We start from the raw sequence: 19,082 nt of genomic DNA on the forward strand, positions 1-19,082 counted from the left end.
GAGGTGCGTGATCCGATGCCCCGGCAGAAAGCACCGGGCGAGGGCGAGGGCGGAGAGGGCGAGGGGAACGAAGCGACACCGAGACGCTCGGCAGGGTTTGCATCTTTGGAGCCCTCTGTTGGTCATCCTTCCTCAAGGGGAGAGGAGGGTGGATCACAGCGAACCAGCAGCAGCCCAAGCTGTACGAAGACCAAAATAGACAACCTACACCGTAGATACGTACATACAGAACCGAGACAACCGATCCGGCCTACATGCTGTGTAAGCCGAGGGTCCAAGGCGACACAATTCGGATGGTGTGCCTGGCCCAGGAGGCGTTTGGGGTAGAAAGGACGTTTGTGTGTGTGAATGTATGTGCGCGTGTATGTGTGTACTGTGTGTGTGTGTATGTGTGTGTGTATACTGTGTATGTGTGTGTGGTTGATCCATCACACTTGGCTGTGGAGAAACGTATGAACAAGGGACTTGCAGAATGGCTCGGCGCCACGCTGCAATGTCATGAATGAGGTGAGAAATTCCATGGGCAGGGCGGCATGGATGAGGGGCCCCCATCCCATCGCTTTCAGCTTGGTGAGGCGGGTGACGAAAGAAGAAAAAGGCCATGAATGGAATTGTTCTCGTCGGCGCGGGACGGGTCACGAAAAGCAAGGAAAACCTGGCTGCCGCCGCCCGGTCCTTGGCTCTGTATAGTAGTAGGTTGCTTGCCGTCAGCGGTGTTGCTGCGTCGCGCTCTGACCCCTCGGGGCCTGCCCGGGTGCTGAGCTCAACAAAAAGGTCCGGCGTTCCAAGGAGGAGTTTCACTGGGAGGGAGATTTGACACTTTGGAGATCGGATCGGAAACCAGAGAGACGATTCGCTGTTGCTTAACGCCTGGGTATAGGGGGGGGGGGGAGGTGATGGCGTTTATGCAGCGACCAGGTTCGACAGCCCAAACACAGGAGCAGGTTTCCAAATCCAATGATTTTCTGTTTCGTGGGATGTGCTGGACCGGGAAGTTTTGTGCGGTGCATGTCCCTTACCCCATCATTATCATCATCATCATCCATATCATCATCATATCACCTTGGTCCCGTTCATGCTTCATGCTGCATCTTTTCCATCCAAGCTCCAGCGACCCGGAGCAACCACCGGCGGTGACATCCGGGTCTCCGGAAGCGCCGGCGAACCACCACCCGGGTCCACTCTGTCCGACCGTGGGGCCCGATGACCCCTCCATCCGGGTTGTCTTCGGAGAGCAATGCCGGCGTCCTTCCAGAAGAGGTGCCGACGTGCAGCTTTGGGCGTCACTGCAGGTCGCAGCAGGCAATGCACTCTTGTTGCCGAACGCTGCTCCCGCTCCCCCGCCGTTCTCTTGCCCACCGGTTCATATCGCCAAAGGGGTGGAGAGAGAGAGAGAGAGAGAGAGAGGAGGGCGGGAAGGGCAAGGATAGGCCCAAAATGCAACCGCTTAGGCCCTGGATGATGGTCTGACAGCATATACGATCCAAATCCAGGGGCACGCAGGGACCAGCAACCCGCGGTGCTTGATCGGTGCGCGCGACCGTGATACAGGGGCGCACCCCCAAGCCATGTCCCTCTCTCCTTTCGCTCCCCCCCTCCCCCCCTTCCTTTTCCTTGTCCTCACAGGGCCACAGCTACGGTTCCAACAGGCAGGCTGTCGTTAGGGCCTCTTGGAACGGCCGTCTGGGTTTTGTGGCCGGCCCCTTGACGGGCCTGAGAGCGCGCCGCGACCTGACCGGGTCGGCCGGCGGCGAGGACCGGTGTGGCAACGCGGGGGCGGGGCCCTCGCCGCCGCAGCTCGGCCGCCTTGACGCAGAGGCCGCCAAGGTTAAATCTGCCGTCTCCGCAGGAGGGAGGACCAGACCCGAGTGGCCTGCTGTGCTTGTGCGACACCAAGCCGCGGGAAGGGCTGCGCTCGGGTTCCACTGCCTGCGAGTGCGGCGTGCCTGCAGGCGGTCCAATTTGTTTGGATGCCCGTGCGGCAGCAGAGCAGCAGCAGCCGTCGTAGCAGCAGCAGCAGCAGCAGCAGCAGCAGCAGCAGCAAAAGCATGGTGTGTGTGTGATGTATCAGAATCAGCGTTTTGTAAAGGCACCCTGATGACTTGCCTTCCCCCCTCCTCCCCGAAGGAGGGTCCGATATGACGACGCCAGGACACGGGGTTGGCTCGGGAGGGACCGGCAAGCCCCGGAGGGCGAACCAGGCGAATCGCGTTTCCCCGATGCAGGGCCGTTGGCCGTGACCAAAGGTCTCGAGGCCGTCAGGAGGGGCGCCGACGCACGTGGTGTTGCGACGGAGGCGGTGGGCTGGAACGGCCGTGATGTGCATGCGACGAGGCCAGGCCCTCGCAACCAGCGCATCCCGATTCCGAACCATGGGCTGCTGCTGCGTTGCTCTGTGGACGAGGCAGGCCGTTGAGCTGCATACCATATGTGCTGCGTACACGCACGCCCATTTTCTCTGCGGGTTTGGAGCAGAGGGCCAACTTGGGCCAGCTTGGACCTGCAGCTGGGTTGATTGGCGGGGAGCGATGTCTCACCAGCACGCCCTCACACAGCCGAGCCCTTCAGACAGCCAAGAAGAAGCCGTTGATGGCTGGGAGGCACTTGTTTCGGATGGACGCCTTTCCCGCCACCTTCTCTCTCATTCACCTCGGATGCAAAGCTTACGCAGTACTGTGTATGGTACCTGCTTAGGCCTCACCGACTTGACCGGACCTATGTATAGTACCGTAGAGCGTGCACCCTAGGACCGGCAAGGGCCCGGCAAAGACGACGCAACCCGCGCGGTATCTCTGTCGGTCGGCAGGAAGCTCGACATGATCCAGGTCCATGCGGAATGAGCCGGGCAGGGCGAGCGGGGGGGGTTTTGGGTTGGGGTTCGGTTGGTGGGAAGGGCGCGCCAGGAGAGATCTTTTGTCCTGTTTTCCTCCTCCTCCCCCTTTCTTTCTGCGTCCCGCCGGCCGTCCATTCGTTCCACTCAACAAGCCCAACACGATGGAAACAATGGGAGGACTCGAGGCGAAGTGCCATGCGTGGTCCCGGACGGCGCCAAGTCCGTATCGACCGATCGCAGGCGGAACAGCGAGGTGTGAATTACAGCCGTGATAGCGGCTCTGATTGGCTGCAACGGGCAGATTTATCGGCCAATGGCCAGGGCATGGCGCTTAACTACCCTGTACCGCCCCACTTTCCCCGCCGCCAACCTCTGGCTGCAGGCCCCCCCCACTCGCCAGCGAGCCACTGCCAGCGAGCCAACCACGCCTCGCAAAACGACTTTTGACGTCCTCCAACCTTGGACCGCAAAAAAACCTCCCCTCCGAAACAAGAACAACAAAAGGAAAACCAAAAAAGACGTGACGTTTGTCAGTGGACGAGCCCAGAATGATCCATCATTTTCCCCTGGAACTGGGCTGGCCCGGGATATTCTCCCCAGGCACCAGACAAACAAAGAGAGCGAAGCCTCCCCCCCCTCCATCTCTTGATCGTGTTGACCGAGTCCACGGCCAAGAGGAGAGAAAATAAAAAAAAAAAAAACAAAAAGACCAAACAAGCATCGGCAGCAGTCCGATCCTCAAGCGGCACACCCGGCTGCGGGGCAGCTTTCCCGCCTGCAGATCGTTGCAACGCTCGCAGGCAAGGTACATAGCGCTGGAACCAGCCCCCTGGCAGCGACTGTCTCACATGCACACCCTGTTCTTTTTCCACGCCTCCCACGTCGCGCCCAATCCGCTCTCGTTGTGGGCGCCACGCTGGGGCGGTTCCGGCCATGCTGCGTGCTCTGGCACATGCTATACCACCCAGGATGCTGCGCATACTGAGTAGAAATCATTGTGGGTGCGCCTGCGAGCTCGTCACCTTCGCTGCTTGTGTTGTTTTGTTTTGTTTGTTGAGGAGCCCTCAGGTCCGCGGCGGCCCGAGGGGGGGGGAAAGGGAACCGGGGGAACGGACTCGAGAGGGGAGAGGAGATTCGATTTGATGCGAGAGAGTGTGTGCCCGTGTAAAAAGACATTCCTCATCCCCAAGGTGTCTCACAAAATCCGACCGAAGCAAGCAAAACGCCTAATTATGGACATTGATTGCATGGACCATCTGTGCTGGATGCTGCAGAACCAACCACGGCCCCATGGCCGATGCGGACTGCTGCGAAGCACCGCTCCGAACCCGGGCTAACGCGGCCCTCCCCACCAGTGACAGGGCCAGATCGAAGTCACTTTGCTGCCGCGGACCGGGGGTTGCTGTCCAGCCCGAACCACGCCGTCTTCTTACTCGACGGCACTACCCTAGCTTCCCTCGAGTCAATGCGCATGCTACAGCACCGTGTACATGCTGCCATCTGCTGTACCTACGCCCCTCCCCTCCCCTCCCCTCCCCTCCCCTCCCCTCCCCTTTCCCCCCTCGCCCCCGCGGAACCAGAGGGCGGCACCACCTTGGCCCTGGCCGGCCCGCTCTGTATCCTCAGATTGACGCAGCCGGGGGGGGGGGGGGGGTCGGGGCTTGCAAGCGAAGAAAGCCAGCGAGAGGCGCGCTCGCTCCCCCATGAAGAAGCAGCCGGCTTCATGGGTACCGGAAAGGGGAAAACAAGGCGTCGTTGTATCTTTTGGCTACCTTATATCGTGCTCTCGGCTCCAATCCAGTACCCGGTGGTCCCCGAGAGAAAGAGAGAGAGTAGAAAGAAAGGGTGGGAGCGAGAGACTGAGAAGAGAGGGCGTCCCGCTTCCGCTAAGCGCCAGCGTTGGCTAGGGTCGTCTTATTTTCCTGCACACACCCTACCTCGTGGCTACAGAGTGCACTTCTTGCTCCGGCCTGTCCCTTTTCTCTCGCACCCTTTTCCTCTCTTTTTGCTCATGCATGCTCCAGAGCGGTAAAAAAGAAGAAAACTTGGACCGACTCGCACCGCCTTCGCGCTTGTTCTGTGCGTGTAAGTGAGCGCGAGTGAGAGAGAGAGAGAGAGAGCAGAGAGGTGGAGCTGCATGTCTCGTTCGCCCACTTACACGCAGCCCAACCGACCACCACCACACACACACACACACACACACACACACACACACACACACACACACACACACACACACACACACACCAGCACCCACGCATCGAGGGACTCGTACCCTTTCCAGCCTACTCGCCGCCTCGTCCAAGCCGCCTTTCTAGGGCGCTGGGCCCCTTTACCGCACAAGCGCCGACATAGCTGCTGGGTGGTTCGTCTCAGTCTTTGCCGCCCCCCGTACGGCATTCGCACGCAACGACCTTCCCCCTCCCCTCGGATTCTCTTCCCCCGTGCATCTACACCGGCATCCGCTTTCTCCTGACCGCCCCTTCAACCACTTGCAAAACCAAGGCCCTCCCCGGTGCAACCATACGGCAGATTCAAGATTCCGTGCTTTCCGGCGTTTCCCTCACTCGGACGTTGCTTCGAAGCCCGCCTCCTCCTCTTCGCCCTCCAGGTTCCCCTCTCTCTCCACACACACATACACAGACGCACACACACACACACACAGAGAGAGAGAGAGATACACGCCGTGTTTCCAGGCCCCACGCGGAACCATACGGGAGCCGACGGCCGACGACATCCAACATCCACCACGCCGGACACAACACACACACACACACACACACAGACACACACACACCATACGCACACTTGCGGCACGTTGTCAACATATATGCTGCTGCGAGATCGCCTCGAGGCTCGGCATTCGTAGTCGTACCGACAACGTGGAGGAACCTACCGGCCACGGGAGTTGACAGCAGGAGGGAGGTCTGTCTCGTTCCATGTGATGCCGGGGAGGTTGACCCGCGTATTCCCCATCTCCTGTTTCCCGGCTCGCTTCTCGACGCTTCCGCGGGCGCAGATTGCATCCTGATCGGTAGGTTTCTCTCTTTCCTCCCCGTCCTTTTCGTTGTTCCTCGGCGACCATGCCGTCGGCCGCCGCCCGACCAGGTCTCGGGGTCCCAGGGGCCGACGGCGTCTCTCTCGCACCTCTCGCGCGACCGATCTCAAACTGCAAGCACCCGGCTGATATATGAGGGATATGATACAACGTCCAGGCGGGAATCCTCTTCGCGCGAACCCCCCCCCCCCATTTGGGGATTTTCTTTTTCTTTTTGCCCTATAGCTCAGCTCCGTAGCGGATCCCTTCCGCTTCTTCTCCGCCTGCTCTGCTCGCCGCCGCCGCCGCCGCCATGTCCGCCACCGGCCTCCACGGCTCGCGGAGCCGTGCCGGCTCGAGCACAGCAGCCCACGAAAAGGGGCGCCTCCCTCACATGCATCCCGGCTACGCCATGTCCGCCGCGGGAGGCCCGACGACCCCGAGCGGCCTTCCCCGCTACTTTGAGCCGTGCGCTGCGACGGCGTCCATGTTCCTCTACGCTCAGGGCACCTCGGTCGTGTGCTGCCACCACGATTCGCTGGCCATCGAGCGGCGCTTCGCCCGTCACTCGGAGGAGGTCCAGATCCTGGCCGTCGACAACCACAGCGACATCGGCGCCGGCCGGCTTGTCGTGAGCTACGACGCCGGCCAGACCGCCATCGTCTGGGACTTGATGACGGGCGATGAGGTTGCTCGGTTTGCTTCGTACGAGAACCTCACGTGTGCGGCGTGGATGAGGAACGGGAACGTTGCCTTTGGTAAGCCTCTTGTTGCGTCTCTCTCCCCCCTCCTCTTGAACGCCTTGGGCTGCTGACACGCGTTTCCTCCCTGCCAGGTAACTCGCAAGGAACCGTCATCCTCTTTGAGCCTACAACGTCAGAACACCTCGCCACGAGGACGCTCGACCAAATAGCCATCACGGCCATCTCACCAGGTGCCGACTGCAGGACGTTTGCGTTAGGGTGCGTGAATTCTCTCCCGCCAAACCTTGGCCCTTGGCGGAATGAGCTGGATGTGTGTCTGAGAACTTGCTGGTAGCTGACACGAGCCGCCCCCCCCCTTTTTTTTTCTTTTCGTCGGCCCTTTTCTTCCAGGTACCAGAACGGCTCGCTCTTGATCGCGACGCTTCAACCCAGGTTCACCATCCTTCACAACCTCACAACATCAAGAGGCCCATCGCCCATCGTGACGCTCTCATGGCACGCCTCCTCGGCGCGGTCAAAATCCGACATGCTTGCGGTGCAGACGCTCGACGGCGACCTTCGGGTCTGGAGCGTGTCCAAGACGCACAACACCGAGGATCCGGCCAAGGTGGTGCGCATCCTCAAGAGGACGGAAAACTACGTGGTCGGACCCAACTGGATGGGGTGGTCGAAGAACGGCCGCATCATTCAGTTTTCAGAAGGGTGAGTCGACGAGATGGACCTGCCAGGGCCGCGACGCGCAACAAGAGAGATGTACGTGCATGCTAAACGGGCCAACAGGGAGACGATATCCTGGGACGTCCGGACGAAACACGTCACCTACGACACCATCCCGACGCTCGAGACGGTCCGCGGCCTGGCCGTCTACGGGCCGGCGGCCACCCTCTTCACGCTGGGCGCCAACAACACGGTCCAGCAGCTCGATCTGAACGCGCCGGCCATGATGGTCAACAACGTGCAGCACCCGGCCAACCTCCTGCCGCCCTCGCCGCCCATCTCGCTCGAGGCCGAGGACAAGAGCCACGCCGGCAACGCATCCGACGAGCCCGACCCCAACGTCGAGATCACCTTCCGCCCGTCCGAGCTGTCGTCGGAGGCCGAGGACGACGGCCGCTCGCCCCTGGCCCGGTACCTGCAGGCGAGCGAGTCCGACTCCGAGTACCGCCCGACGACGCCCGCCTCCAACATCAGCCGCTCCAGCGTGTCCATCTCGTCGTCCACGTCGCAGACGGCCCAGCGCCGCTATCCCGCGTCGACCGCTTCTCGCGGGCTGACCGAGCACACCTACATCTCGACCGGCTCGTCGCTCCGGTCGGCGCAGCCGCCTCGCAAGAAGGACCGCGAAGCGCCGTCGACGACCAGCTCCGCGTCCCTCGGGAGCTCGCAGCCGTACCACCACCGGGCGCACCCGCACCACCACCTCCAGCACCACCACCAGCAGCAGCAGCAGCAGCAGCAGCAGCGCGGACCGTCACGGTTGCGCAACGAGGTGCCGCGCAGCCCGGACGACGGCCGCGTGTCGGACCTTTTCAAGTTCACCCGGAGCCGGCTCGCCGACGTGCCGTACAAGGCGCCGTCGTTTGGCGAAAACGCCCGCCTGACCAACGACGACCTGCGGCGGCAGATGCTGAGGACCATCTTTGGGTGGCACAAGGACATTGAGCATCTGGTGCGCGACGAGATGGAGCGCCACCCGCCGGGCTCGGCCGACCGCATCCTGCTGGCCCGCTGGCTCGGCGACATCACGACCGACGTCATGACCATGGGGTCGGCGAGCATGACGTCGTCCGACTGGATGCTGCTCGCCCTGAGCGGCATCGGCAGCCAGGCGTCGCAGCACAAGCTGGGCCTCGCCTACGTGCAGCGCCTGCTCGAGGCCGGCGACGTGCACACGGCCGCCACCATCATGGTCGCCATGGGCGACTACAACGACGCCATCGAGATCTACGTGTCGCACAAGAAGCACATGGAGGCCCTGCTTCTGACGTGCCTCTTCTTCCCCGCCGTCTGGGAGCGTCAGGAGCAGATCGTCCGGAAATGGGGCGAGTGGGCGGTTCAGCACGGCCAGCAGCAGCTCGCCATCCGCTGCTTCGCCTGCACCGGCCACGAGTCGAGCGAGCCCTGGGCCTCGCCCTCGGCCCAGCAGCTCAGCTTCCCCAGCATGGCGCAGACGGTGCCCGAGCTGCTCAGCCCGCCGCTGTCGCCGCCCGTCGCCAACGTGGGCCCGCAGCGCAGCATCGCCAAGTCGTCGGCCCTCAAGCTCATCACCACCTTTGACGGGCCCGCCAAGGCCAGGCTGCTCGCCGGCGAGGGCGGCAAGACCCCCGTCGCGGCGGCCCCGACCCCGATTCTCGAGTCGGCTCTTTCGCCCGGCGGAGACCCCGCCACGGCCGTCCTTCGCGGGAACCGCAGCGTCTTCAACACGCCCGCCTCGGCCCGGCCGATCCACGGCTTCGGCCGCCCGCGCCTCCCGTCCATCGGCGAGTCGCCGGGCTCGGCGCAGCGCGATCGCATGGCCGCCGAGGCCGAGGCGCGGCGCGGCGAGGATGCCGATGCGTCCGACGCCTCCCAGGATCTCGCCCAGGATCTCGCCGCGGATCTCGCCGCCATCCGCGCCCTCGAGAAGGCCCGTCCCAGCACGGCCAGCCCGCGGCTTGTCCGGGACAACGGCCACGGCCACGGCCACGGCAGCAAAGCCCAAGCGCCGCCGCCGCCGCCGCCGGGCCCCGCCGCCATGGCGGCCCTCATGGGCGACGGCCGCCCCCGGGGCAACAGCTCGCGCAGCCGCATCCCCGAGGGCCTGAACCTTTCGCTCTCCGCCCTCCAGAGCCCCGCGCCGTCCAACGGCATCGCGTCCCCCGAGGCCTCGACCGGCGCCTCCAACGTCATGCGCTACCACTGGCCCTCGCGCCGCCGCGGGCCGGGCTCCGCGGCCGGCTCGGTCGCCAGCTCGGTCGCCAGCTCCGTGGCCAGCTCGGTCGCGTCCGCCCACTCGGCGGGCTCCGGCGTGGCCGCCCGCAGCCACCGCCTCTACGCCGCCCGGGGCATCAGCGATTACATCCACAGCCTGGACGCGGCGTCATCCTCCCGCCGGCCGCAGCAGGCGCGCGAAAGCAGCCGCGACGGCCGCCGCGAAACGAGCCAAACCCGCCTGGGCCGCGAACGGTCGCGCGAGCGCGGCCGCGGGCTCGCCTCGGGCAGCGCCGTCGCCTCGACCGTCGTCTCGCTCCCCGCGTCGGCGAGAAGCTACACCCCCAAGGGCGGCAAGCGCTCGCCCAAGTCGCCGGTCCCCATGTCCCCCGAGGATCTCATCACCCTGTCGACCGACGACGGCAGCGCGGGCAAGGCGCCGGCCCGCGGCAGGCGGCGCGCGGGCGATGACTACTCGGACGGCGAGATGGAGCCGGCCAGCCAGCCGAGCACGGTCCGGAAGGTCGCGTACGCGGATCCCGATCGCGATCGCGGGAGGGGCGGGTCGAGGAGCCGGAACGCGAGCCGCGTTGGACGGGGTCGAGCCGGGCGAGGAGCCCTGGCGAGGGCGGCGGTCCCGGGGACGCCGGCGGCCGGAGCAGCAGCCATGCCAGGCGGCGGGCCGCGCCGCCGGCGTTGAACCTGCGCGGCCGCTCCGAGTCGCGCGGCGCCCCGCCGGCCCGCCGCTCGCCGTCCTCGCCCCAGCCCATGTCCTCGGCCGGGCTGCGGCAGCACATGTACGCCTCGGACGACGAGCAGGACTACCGTCTCGCGGTGGAAGAGCAGGAGCGCTTCCGCCGGAGGAACAACCGAAGCACCAGCCGGGCGAGCCGGGGCAGCCGCGGAGGAGGAGGAGGAGGAGGAGGCGGCGGCGGCGGCGGCGTCGGCGAGAACCTCGCATCGCCGACGTCGGTCCGCCACGGCGCCTCGGCGCGCGACAAGTCGGAGGTGCGTCGGACGACGTCGCACGCCGGCGCGAGCTCTCGGACCCCGCTTCCCACGCCGGCGCCCATGAAGCTCGCCGCCGACGCCTCGGGCGACCTCAAGGTGATCAAGGACGAGCGGCAGCTCAAGAAGGAGGCGGCGGCGCGCGAGCTCGAGGAGAGGAGGAAGTCGCTCGCGCGCCGGCCGTCGGCGCCGCCGATCGTGCACCCGGACGAGCTCAAGCCGGCCCAGCCGCAGCAGCCGTCGTCGGCCGGGCTCGCGCCGCTGCCGAGCATGGCGTACGTGCCCCCGAGGAAGGAGGATCTGCCCATCCGGTGCGCGAGCGTGGATCACACGGCCGGGAGGAGCATGTATGCCAACCGCAACAACGGACCGGCGATCGGGCTACCGGCGACGCCGCGGGCGATGCGGCTTGTGCTCGACGCCGAGGCGCGCCGCGGTCAAGGGAGCAACAACAGCAACAGCAACAACGGCAACAACATCATCCCCGTCCCGCCGATCCCGACCTCGTTCACCCAGCAGCCGCCGCAGCAGTCGCCGGGCAGGGCCTCGCCCAAGAAGGAGGCGGACGAGCCACGGTCCTCGGCGCCCAAGGACGACGGCATCCCGCTGCTGCTTCCGTCCACCGTGTACACCCCTCCGCCGCAGCAGCAGAACTTGCGGCTCGCGGCCCAGATCGGCCGGTCCCTGTCGGCGCCGCCGCAGGACCTGGTCCAGCCGCAGCAGAGCCACGGGCACTCTCGGCGCCCGTCGCTGCTCTCGGGACAGGGGGGCAGGCGGCCGTCCCATGACGCCGGCGCGGGCGCGGGCCCGGCACGGAGGCCGTCGCAGGATACCAGCGCCGGCAACAGCAACAACAACAACAACAACATCCCGCCGCCTCCCCCGCCGCCTGTCCCTCCCATGCTGAAGGAGCTGGCGCACCTCGCCCAGCCGCCTCCCCCGCCGCCGGCTCCTCTTCCGCACGTCGGCGGGCCCAAGCCCATCGTCTACGGCGGCAGCAGCAGCATCTCGGGCATGATCGAAATCGTCATGGACGACGAGCCGCAGGAACAGCCGCAGCCGCAGCCGCAGCCGCAACAGCAACAGCAGCCACCGCCTCCTCCTCCTCCTCCTCCTCCTCCTACACAACAACAAGGACAACAACAGGCCGTTGCCGCCGGCCACCAAAAGGAGCACGCGCGCGGCCGCAGCTCGGGCGACAACTCGATCGGGGCGCGCATCTCGCGGGCCACCGAGCGGATGCGCTCGGCCAGCCGCAGCCGCGGGACGCGCGGCGACGGCAACTACGAGCTCTACCCCGGCCCGGCGCCCTACGAGAGCATCCCGCCGCTCCAGACCCTCCAGGCGCAGGCGCGGGAGCAGCTCCAGCTCGCCCAGCAGTACCAGTACCCGCCGCACCAGCCCGGCGGCGGCCACGGCGGCGGCCACAGCCACCCGCCGGTGAGCATGGCCAACAACGGCGTTGGGTATCGGCTGCAGAACCAGGTCGTGCTGCAGCAGGTGCAGGCGCAGGTTGCGCAGCAGGAGGGGAGAAACGAGTTCCGGACGGGGCTGGAGAAGAGCGAGATGATTTGATTTGGTTTTTTTTCTTCTTTTTCTTTTTCTCCTCTCCCCTTTCTTCTTCTTCTTCTTCTCATCTTCTTTTTTTTTTTTTTTTGCTCCTTCTTCTATTCTGTCTTGCGCCGTTTCTTGGTTTTGCTTGGATGATGATGACCCTACCTGGGAGTGCGAGTATAAGGTTTGGATTATTATAGTCTTACCGGTATTGCGGTACGTCTTGCTTGGTGGTGATGATGACGTTGTTGGTTATTCGTTGGTTGGCTGGGAAGGCTACTGAGTATATCTTTTTTTCTTTTCTGTTGTTGTTTGTTTACCAAGTCATTCCAAAAACGTTCTCAGCTCCGTTGTTCTTTGCTTCTTTTTCTTGCTTGTTTCTAGCTTCTGTTGTTTTTCATTCTCATGACGTTATGACCAAGAGAAACCGCCGTTCCGTACGGTGGAGGAGGGAGGGAGAGCCGAAGATCAGATCGGCCATCGATGTGACCGACTGGCCGGCCGCCCGACTCGGGAATGGGAACGGAACCAAAAAGGTACAGAAACCTCAGACGGACAACAAGATACTGGCGGACTACATTGTTGCCTCACGGCACTGTGTTTGGAGGAGACGAGGGGTTTTTTTGTTCGATTCGACTGGAGGCGGCAGCTTTCTGCTTGGTGGGCTGGGTCTTGTAATGGTGTTTTTTTTTTTTCTTAGGAGGAAGCTGAGTACAAGTTCACTCGTGGACAATGGAAGTGACCCGGTTGTTTTCGTCTTGGTGTCTCTCGCTCCGTGTTGGGTGGTGCGTTGATGACGGGTCGCAAAAAGAGTGAGTGATGCCATATGGTGGTGATGCTCGTGTTAGTCGAGTTTGGTGTTGATGTTGTGGAGTGTCCAAACCACAACCCACCACCACCATCACCACCACCACCACGACGGCAACACACCTTTTATTTGTACAACCCTCATGGAAAGACGGTGGACGATGGTCTCGATGCACTCCGAGGGTGGTTTGAAAAAATACCGCCGAGCAAAAAAAGTGACAAAAATGGGAGTTGACATCCCCATCCCGCACCTCAACTCCAAGCCCCCAGCGATCGTCATCCAGCGCGCCACCTGACGGTGAAGATGCCTCTGCGGAGTGAAACCTCCCTGAAGTGTCATCTTCATTGCTTAGGGCCACGCGCAGCGATCGCAGGCTTCCCATGCGAGTGGGTGGCCACCGCGAGGTTCGTGCTGGGCGCCGCTGGGGGGATCTTACGGAAATGGAGCCAAGGTGGCAGAAATTTCGAGTGCCTCCTAAACCAAACTGACCATTACAGTCGACATTTTGCACTTGCGGACCAAATACATATACCCTGACCCACCTCCAAGATTGGGCTCTGCAGAGCCCAGGGTTAGGGGATTTGTGCCTCCCTTCTTATCGATAAGACCGTCCGCGACACCAAACGAAGCGACAAGGCAAGCCAACGCGCTTCCCACTTCTTCTCATCCCCCTTTCCCCCCCCCCCTCCCAACTTGCGATGCTTCCATCGTTTGACAGGGCGACAAGCTCTCCAGCCAGGTTGTTTTTTTTGTTCGACTCCGGAAGAGCCATGACCTCTTGAAGAGATGCGAGAGATGCGAGAGATGCATCCATTACCCAACGCTGCGGCGACCCAATTCTGTCAGCAACCCGCCAACAAGCCACGATCTCCTATCTACGGCGTAGCTCGAAACCACCGGTAGACCGCAACGACCGCTCTTACTCACCGTCAGCGGGCAACAAGAACAGCCGCCACCGCAGCGTGGCAAACGAAAATGCCTCTCCCCATGCCCATGCTTACCACCGCCCCGCACCTCTACATCCGCCGTCCCTCCCCCACCACCGCCGAGTTCACCGTCACTACCTGTCCGCCTCTCACCCTCCCGCTCCGCCTGCTCCTCTTCGCCCTCTCGCTCCTCCGCCTGGTCCTGCTCTTCGCCGCGGTCCTAACCCTCCACGCACGCCTCGCCCACCGCCTTCCCTACCTATCCTCTACCTATCCACCCGCACCAGCCGGGGACGACACCGACGCTCTTCTCCTCCTCCACCACCACCACCACCACCACCAGCATCAGCAGCAGCAACAGCAACAGCAGCAACAACAAGGACACCACCATGCCCCGGCCTCCACCGCCGACCTCGCCGCCGCCCTGAGCTCCCTCGACCTGCCCGCGCTCGTCCTGGCGCTGCTCGCCCTCGCGTCGCGGTCCCGCTTCGCCGCCGCCCTGGCGCGGCTCCTCGCCCCGGTCCCCGACACGGCCGCCTGCCCGCTCGCCGTGGCGGCCGCGTACGCGGCCGTGCGCGCGCGGCTGCACCGGACCGAGTCGGTGCTGGTGCTGCGCGGGCTGGGGATCCAGACGAGCACCGCGCGGGGGATCATGGGCGGCGTGGGGTCCTTTGCGACGCTTCCGGGCGCGGGGGCGAACGGCGGCGGGCATGGTGGTAGTGGTGGTGGTGGTGGTGGTGATAAGGGGGAGACGGCCAAGGGCGGTCCAAAAGGGGTGGGTGGGAGCCAAAAGATGGACGAGGGGCTGGGAGGTTGGTTGGGGACGGCCCGATCCTGGCTTTTGGGGTGTCTGACGGCGGGGTGGGGCGCGTGGGGGAAGCAGACGAGGTTTATTCCTACGGAAAAGATCCGGGATGTGCTCATCAACGAGGCGTTTCGCGGGTTTGAGGTGCGCTACTATCTTGCCGTGGTGGTCGAGGAAGAAGAAGAGCTGGTGGTGCTGTTCCCGGGGTTGCTGCCGCGGAGGAAGATTGTCGAGGCCGTCTGGAGGGGGATTCGCGGGTGTTTGTGGGAGGGGGAAGGATGGGACGAGAGAAACGGAGAGAGGGGGAGGATAGGGAATAATAATGGGATGGGCACGGGGAAGATGGATTAGGCATCTGCTCTGGGTATTGTTTGTTTCATGTTTCTATCCATCGGCTTTTTTGGGGGGGGTCTTGTGCCTTTTGGCGGTGTTGCTTGCTTGTTATTCTTCCGCATCGGCGGCTGTCCCTTCGGCGGCTGTTCCTTCGGCGGCCGCCTTCCTCGCCTTCATGACGGTCCTCCAGTTCTTGGTGTTGGCGAGCTCCTGGGCGCTGGCAAACCCCTTGCTCTGCGCCCACTTTTCGTTGACGTCCTCGGGCGACGGCATCAGCTGCTTCTTCATGACGGGCACGTACGTGCCCACCGACCTGGCCGAGTTGCCCCCTTCGAAGACGCGCTGGCTGGTGCTCGGCTTCTCGCCGCCCGCCGGCTCGGCCAGGCGCCGGCCGAGATCCGCCTGCTGCGCCACCGCGTTCAGCAGCTGGCCCGCCAGCAGCTCGTCCATCTTGTGCTCGCGCCAGGTCGCCCACAGCTGGTCCGCCAGCCCGGTGCTCCCGTGCAGCAACGTCGGCTTGTCCTCGCCCAGCCACACCCAGTCGATGCCGTCCTGGAGGTGGTGATCCACCTGGGCGTCCGCCTGGTGCACCTCGGGGGTGCTCCTGCCGCTCCCGCTCCCGCTCCCGCTCCCGCTCCCGCTCCCGCTGCCGCTGGTGGTCGGGTCCAGCTTGGGAAAGATGCAATCCCACAGCACGAGCGGCACCTCGTCCGCCATCGGGTAGTTGGGCTTGCGCGGGTTGCGCTCCACGTCCAACAGCTCCGTCACGATGGACGGCTTCTCGAGGCCCTGCCCGACCAGGAACAAGATGGCCACCATGTGCCGGATCTGGTGCCACAGAAACGCCGACCCGCGCACGAGAAAGTAGTACACCTTGGGGTGCGTCTTGCCGCCGTCCGGCGCCACGCCCTCGGGTCGGAAGTCCGACCCGGACACGTACGGCAGGGCCGACGCCGCGCCGTCCACCTCGACGATGTCGGCCTCGAACACCCTCCTCGTAAAGTTGCTGATCTGCTTGGCCCCGTCGACCTTGCAGAAGTTGCGAAAGTCGTGGACGCCCTCGTACAGCTTGGCGGCCTGGCGCATGGCGTCGACGTCCAGCCAGCCCTCGGCGCCCGGGCGGCCGCCGGGGTGCGCCGCGCCGGGAAGCGGCGCGAAGGCGGGCTGCGTGAAGAAGTAGTGGTACTGCCGCTCTCGGCACGAGAAGCGCGCCGAGAAGCCGGCGGGCAGGGCCGGCGCCCAGGCGAGAACGCGTATGTCGGGCGGCAGCAGCCGGTTCAGCACGCGCGGGTAGTTGATCTCGTCGGCGACGGGATCCCACGCCGGCTTCCCGTCGTCGATGGCCATCTCCTCCCCGCCGCCCTCCGCCTGGCCCGCCGGACGGTTGCTCCTCACGCGCAGCGCAACCACCTGGCCAAACGCGCTCACCCCGCGATCGGTCCTCCCGCACTTGGAGTACCCCCACGGCGCAAAGTCGATCTTGTCCGGGTTCTCGGGCCAGATGAGACAGCTCCGGACCAGGGCGCGCCACAGCTCCTCCTCGATGGTCGGCACGGTCACGTTGGCCTGGTACTCGAAGCCGCCGTAGCGCTTGCCGAGGTAGGCGAGCTTGAGCGCGATGAAGCGGGTGGAATACTTGGAGGGGTCAAGACCTTTTTTCTTCTTGGCCTGCTTTGGCTTGGCCGGCGGCGGTTGGGGGGTCCCTTCGGCGGCGGCGGCGGCGGCGGCATCAGCGGCAGCGGCGGGCTTGAGCTTCTTGTTCTTGGGTGGTGCAGGGCTCTGGGCTTGGACCTGGGCCTGGGCCTGGGCCTGGGCTGGGGCCTGGGACTCGAGGCCTTGTTCGAGCTCCCGGATGCGCTCGAGCAGGCGGTCGCGGGACCAGTCCCGGTAGGGGTCGCTCGGTGCGTCGTCGGCCATGGCGGCGGGCGAAGGCGACGAGGGATCGGGGATGCACCGGTACCAAGAGACGGAAAAGGCACGCAACGTGGCGGGTGGCGAGCGTCGCAGCAGGACGGGAGCGATGAAGGGCGTGCCTCTGGCTGCTTTCAGGGTCCGAACGCAGCTGGCTGCGACGGCCTTCATGTGAAGCTCAAAGCTCTCAAAAAACCTCCAATGCCAACCCCCCCTCTCTCGCTCACTCGAGGTACATGGGGACACGCTACACGGGCGTGGTGGTTCAGGTGGCGACAGGTGAAGGGCGATTGATTGTTCGATGAGTTCTGTCATGCCAACCTCGCCCCGCCACTCGTGGGCCGTTTTGCGAAAATAATGTGGGGAACGCTCCGATAAGCCCGGCGGGATGGCTTGATAAGGGAGGATACGGAGGAGGATGGCTGATCCGCCCGTAACAGGGGTGACTACTGTGTACCTACTCCTACTATACATAACCCAGACCCCAAGTGGGAAGAGCTGAGCCCCGGCGTGATGTTGGGCAGATGAAGCGAAGGTTCTCGAGGCATGAGCAAGAGTTGGCTTTTTGGTCATCATGGAGGAGCACACCATCACCATCCTGCTGCTAGGCGACGAGAGGTGTGGGAAATCAACCTTTTTGTCGTAAGCCCCTTGAACCGCCCGCCCGTTCGCTTCTCACGCATAGCTAACCCTGGCCCAGCCGCATCAGCCAAGGCCGGCATCACCTCCAAGGCCACGCCACCATCACGCTCCTCCGAGATATCGACCAGCCCTTCATCTTTGATGTCCGCTCTCGCACCGCCCGGTTCCGCTTCGAATTCTACGACACGGCCAGCCCGGAGAGCTGGCGCCTCCTCCGGCCCGACATCATCCTCCTCTGTTACGACATCAGCCAGCGGCTCAGCCTCATCCACCTCGAGCGCCTCGTCAGTTCCCCATTTTTTTTTCCTCTCCCTCGCTACCCAGAGCCCCATGGCTGACCCCCGCGGCCAGTGGCACCCCGAAATCCGCACCACCTTCCACAGCGACACCATCCCCATCCTCGTCCTCGGCCTCAAGCGCGACCTGCGCTCGGAAGACGACCCCAACGGCATCATCTATCCGCAGGAGGCGCACGGCGTGGCCACCAAGCTGCGCGCCGACAGGTACATGGAGTGCTCGGCGGTGACGGGCGAGCTGATGACGCTCGTGTTTGATGACATTTGCAGCACCGCGCTCAAGACGGCGACGCCCCAGGGCGGGCAGAGCGAAGGGGGGTGCGTGGTTATGTAAGCGGGGTTGCATGGCCAAACCTTGCCCTCCGCCGGGAAGCGTCGCCGCGTCGAGTCGGGTTCGCATCATGCCTCCACCGCGGGGGGCCCTGACGGCGCAGGGGTAAGGCTGCTGCTGTTGCTGATGATGATGCCGATGCGGCTGCTGCTGCAGCAGTCCGTCATCATCGTCATCATCATCATCTTCTTCTTCTTCTTTATCGCACCTCGCTCGCCTTGCCCCTCCCCCGCTCAACACCCGTTCTCGACCGAGGGCACGGCGTCCGCCTCGGCCTCGGCGGCCTCGCCGTCCGCCTCCCCCGGGTCCGACCTCCCCAGCACCTCGGCGATGATGTCGACGATCCGGTTCTGCTCCTCCTCGCTGAACCGCTCCTCCATGTCCTCGATCGCCGTGCTCAGCAGCGCGCTGGACGAGGGCCGCAGGTTGAGGATGGAGAGCAGCTCGCCCTTGGTCAGCTCCCCCGGCAGGCCGGCCTCGCGGAGACGCTCGAGCAGCCGCGGGATGGCCTCGGGGGTGTAGTCCTGCTTTTCTTCCTGGTTGGCGAGCGGGCTGGGGCTGGTGGTGAGGTAGGCCATGACCTGGGAGGGGGGAGGGTTAGTGTGCGGATGAGGAGGGGGGGTAAGTTGCGAAGAGGGAGACTCACCTCATTCATAATCTTGTGAGCGTTGGCGGGAACGCGGCGGTTGTTGGCCTTGTTGCTGCGGCGCTGGTCGAGGATATGTTGGTAGACCTCATAGTTGGAGAGGAGGGCGTTTTGGGATTCGAGGACCTTCATCTTGGGTGAGGTTTTGTCGGGTGTGGGGTTGGAGGACCGCTTTGCCGTGCAACGGAGCGTTGAAATCGAGACCCGATGGCGTACGGGTATTCCCTTCCAAGTACGATGGTTTCCTTGGGGCCCTAGGTCCTAGGTCCTGGGTTCCGTACTGTGGTACAACCTAGAACACGGCTCACGGTCGCCTCTCTGAAGGATCAGTCGTCAAA

At 64.1% G+C, this 19,082-nt stretch overlaps 5 protein-coding genes across 5 annotated transcripts; 3 read left to right on the forward strand and 2 right to left on the reverse strand.

Annotated features, from left to right (window-relative positions):
- Nucleotides 1-6,183: 6,183 nt before the first annotated feature.
- Nucleotides 6,184-12,067, forward strand: VTJ83DRAFT_6562 (uncharacterized protein; the record flags this gene model as incomplete). Its single annotated transcript, XM_071013287.1, has 5 exons — nucleotides 6,184-6,628; nucleotides 6,706-6,832; nucleotides 6,965-7,276; nucleotides 7,355-10,012; nucleotides 10,090-12,067. 5 exons carry the CDS (start codon nucleotides 6,184-6,186, stop codon nucleotides 12,065-12,067), a joined length of 5,520 nt encoding a protein of 1,839 aa, XP_070864189.1.
- Nucleotides 12,068-13,829: 1,762 nt separating this feature from the next.
- VTJ83DRAFT_6563 (uncharacterized protein) lies at nucleotides 13,830-14,936 on the forward strand (the record flags this gene model as incomplete). Its single annotated transcript, XM_071013288.1, has 1 exon — nucleotides 13,830-14,936. The coding sequence occupies one exon, from the start codon at nucleotides 13,830-13,832 to the stop codon at nucleotides 14,934-14,936; it is 1,107 nt and encodes a 368-aa protein (XP_070864190.1).
- A 90-nt stretch (nucleotides 14,937-15,026) lies between these two features.
- VTJ83DRAFT_6564 (uncharacterized protein) lies at nucleotides 15,027-16,835 on the reverse strand (the record flags this gene model as incomplete). Its single annotated transcript, XM_071013289.1, has 1 exon — nucleotides 15,027-16,835. One exon carries the CDS (start codon nucleotides 16,833-16,835, stop codon nucleotides 15,027-15,029), a length of 1,809 nt encoding a protein of 602 aa, XP_070864191.1.
- Nucleotides 16,836-17,403: 568 nt separating this feature from the next.
- VTJ83DRAFT_6565 (uncharacterized protein) lies at nucleotides 17,404-18,101 on the forward strand (the record flags this gene model as incomplete). Its single annotated transcript, XM_071013290.1, has 3 exons — nucleotides 17,404-17,471; nucleotides 17,530-17,755; nucleotides 17,823-18,101. 3 exons carry the CDS (start codon nucleotides 17,404-17,406, stop codon nucleotides 18,099-18,101), a joined length of 573 nt encoding a protein of 190 aa, XP_070864192.1.
- A 230-nt stretch (nucleotides 18,102-18,331) lies between these two features.
- Nucleotides 18,332-18,876, reverse strand: VTJ83DRAFT_6566 (uncharacterized protein; the record flags this gene model as incomplete). Its single annotated transcript, XM_071013291.1, has 2 exons — nucleotides 18,332-18,679; nucleotides 18,745-18,876. The coding sequence occupies 2 exons, from the start codon at nucleotides 18,874-18,876 to the stop codon at nucleotides 18,332-18,334; spliced, it is 480 nt and encodes a 159-aa protein (XP_070864193.1).
- Nucleotides 18,877-19,082: the final 206 nt, after the last annotated feature.

This window comes from Remersonia thermophila, chromosome 6, assembly GCF_042764415.1.
Source record: "Remersonia thermophila strain ATCC 22073 chromosome 6, whole genome shotgun sequence".
NCBI classification, from domain to species: Eukaryota; Fungi; Ascomycota; class Sordariomycetes; order Sordariales; family Chaetomiaceae; genus Remersonia; species Remersonia thermophila.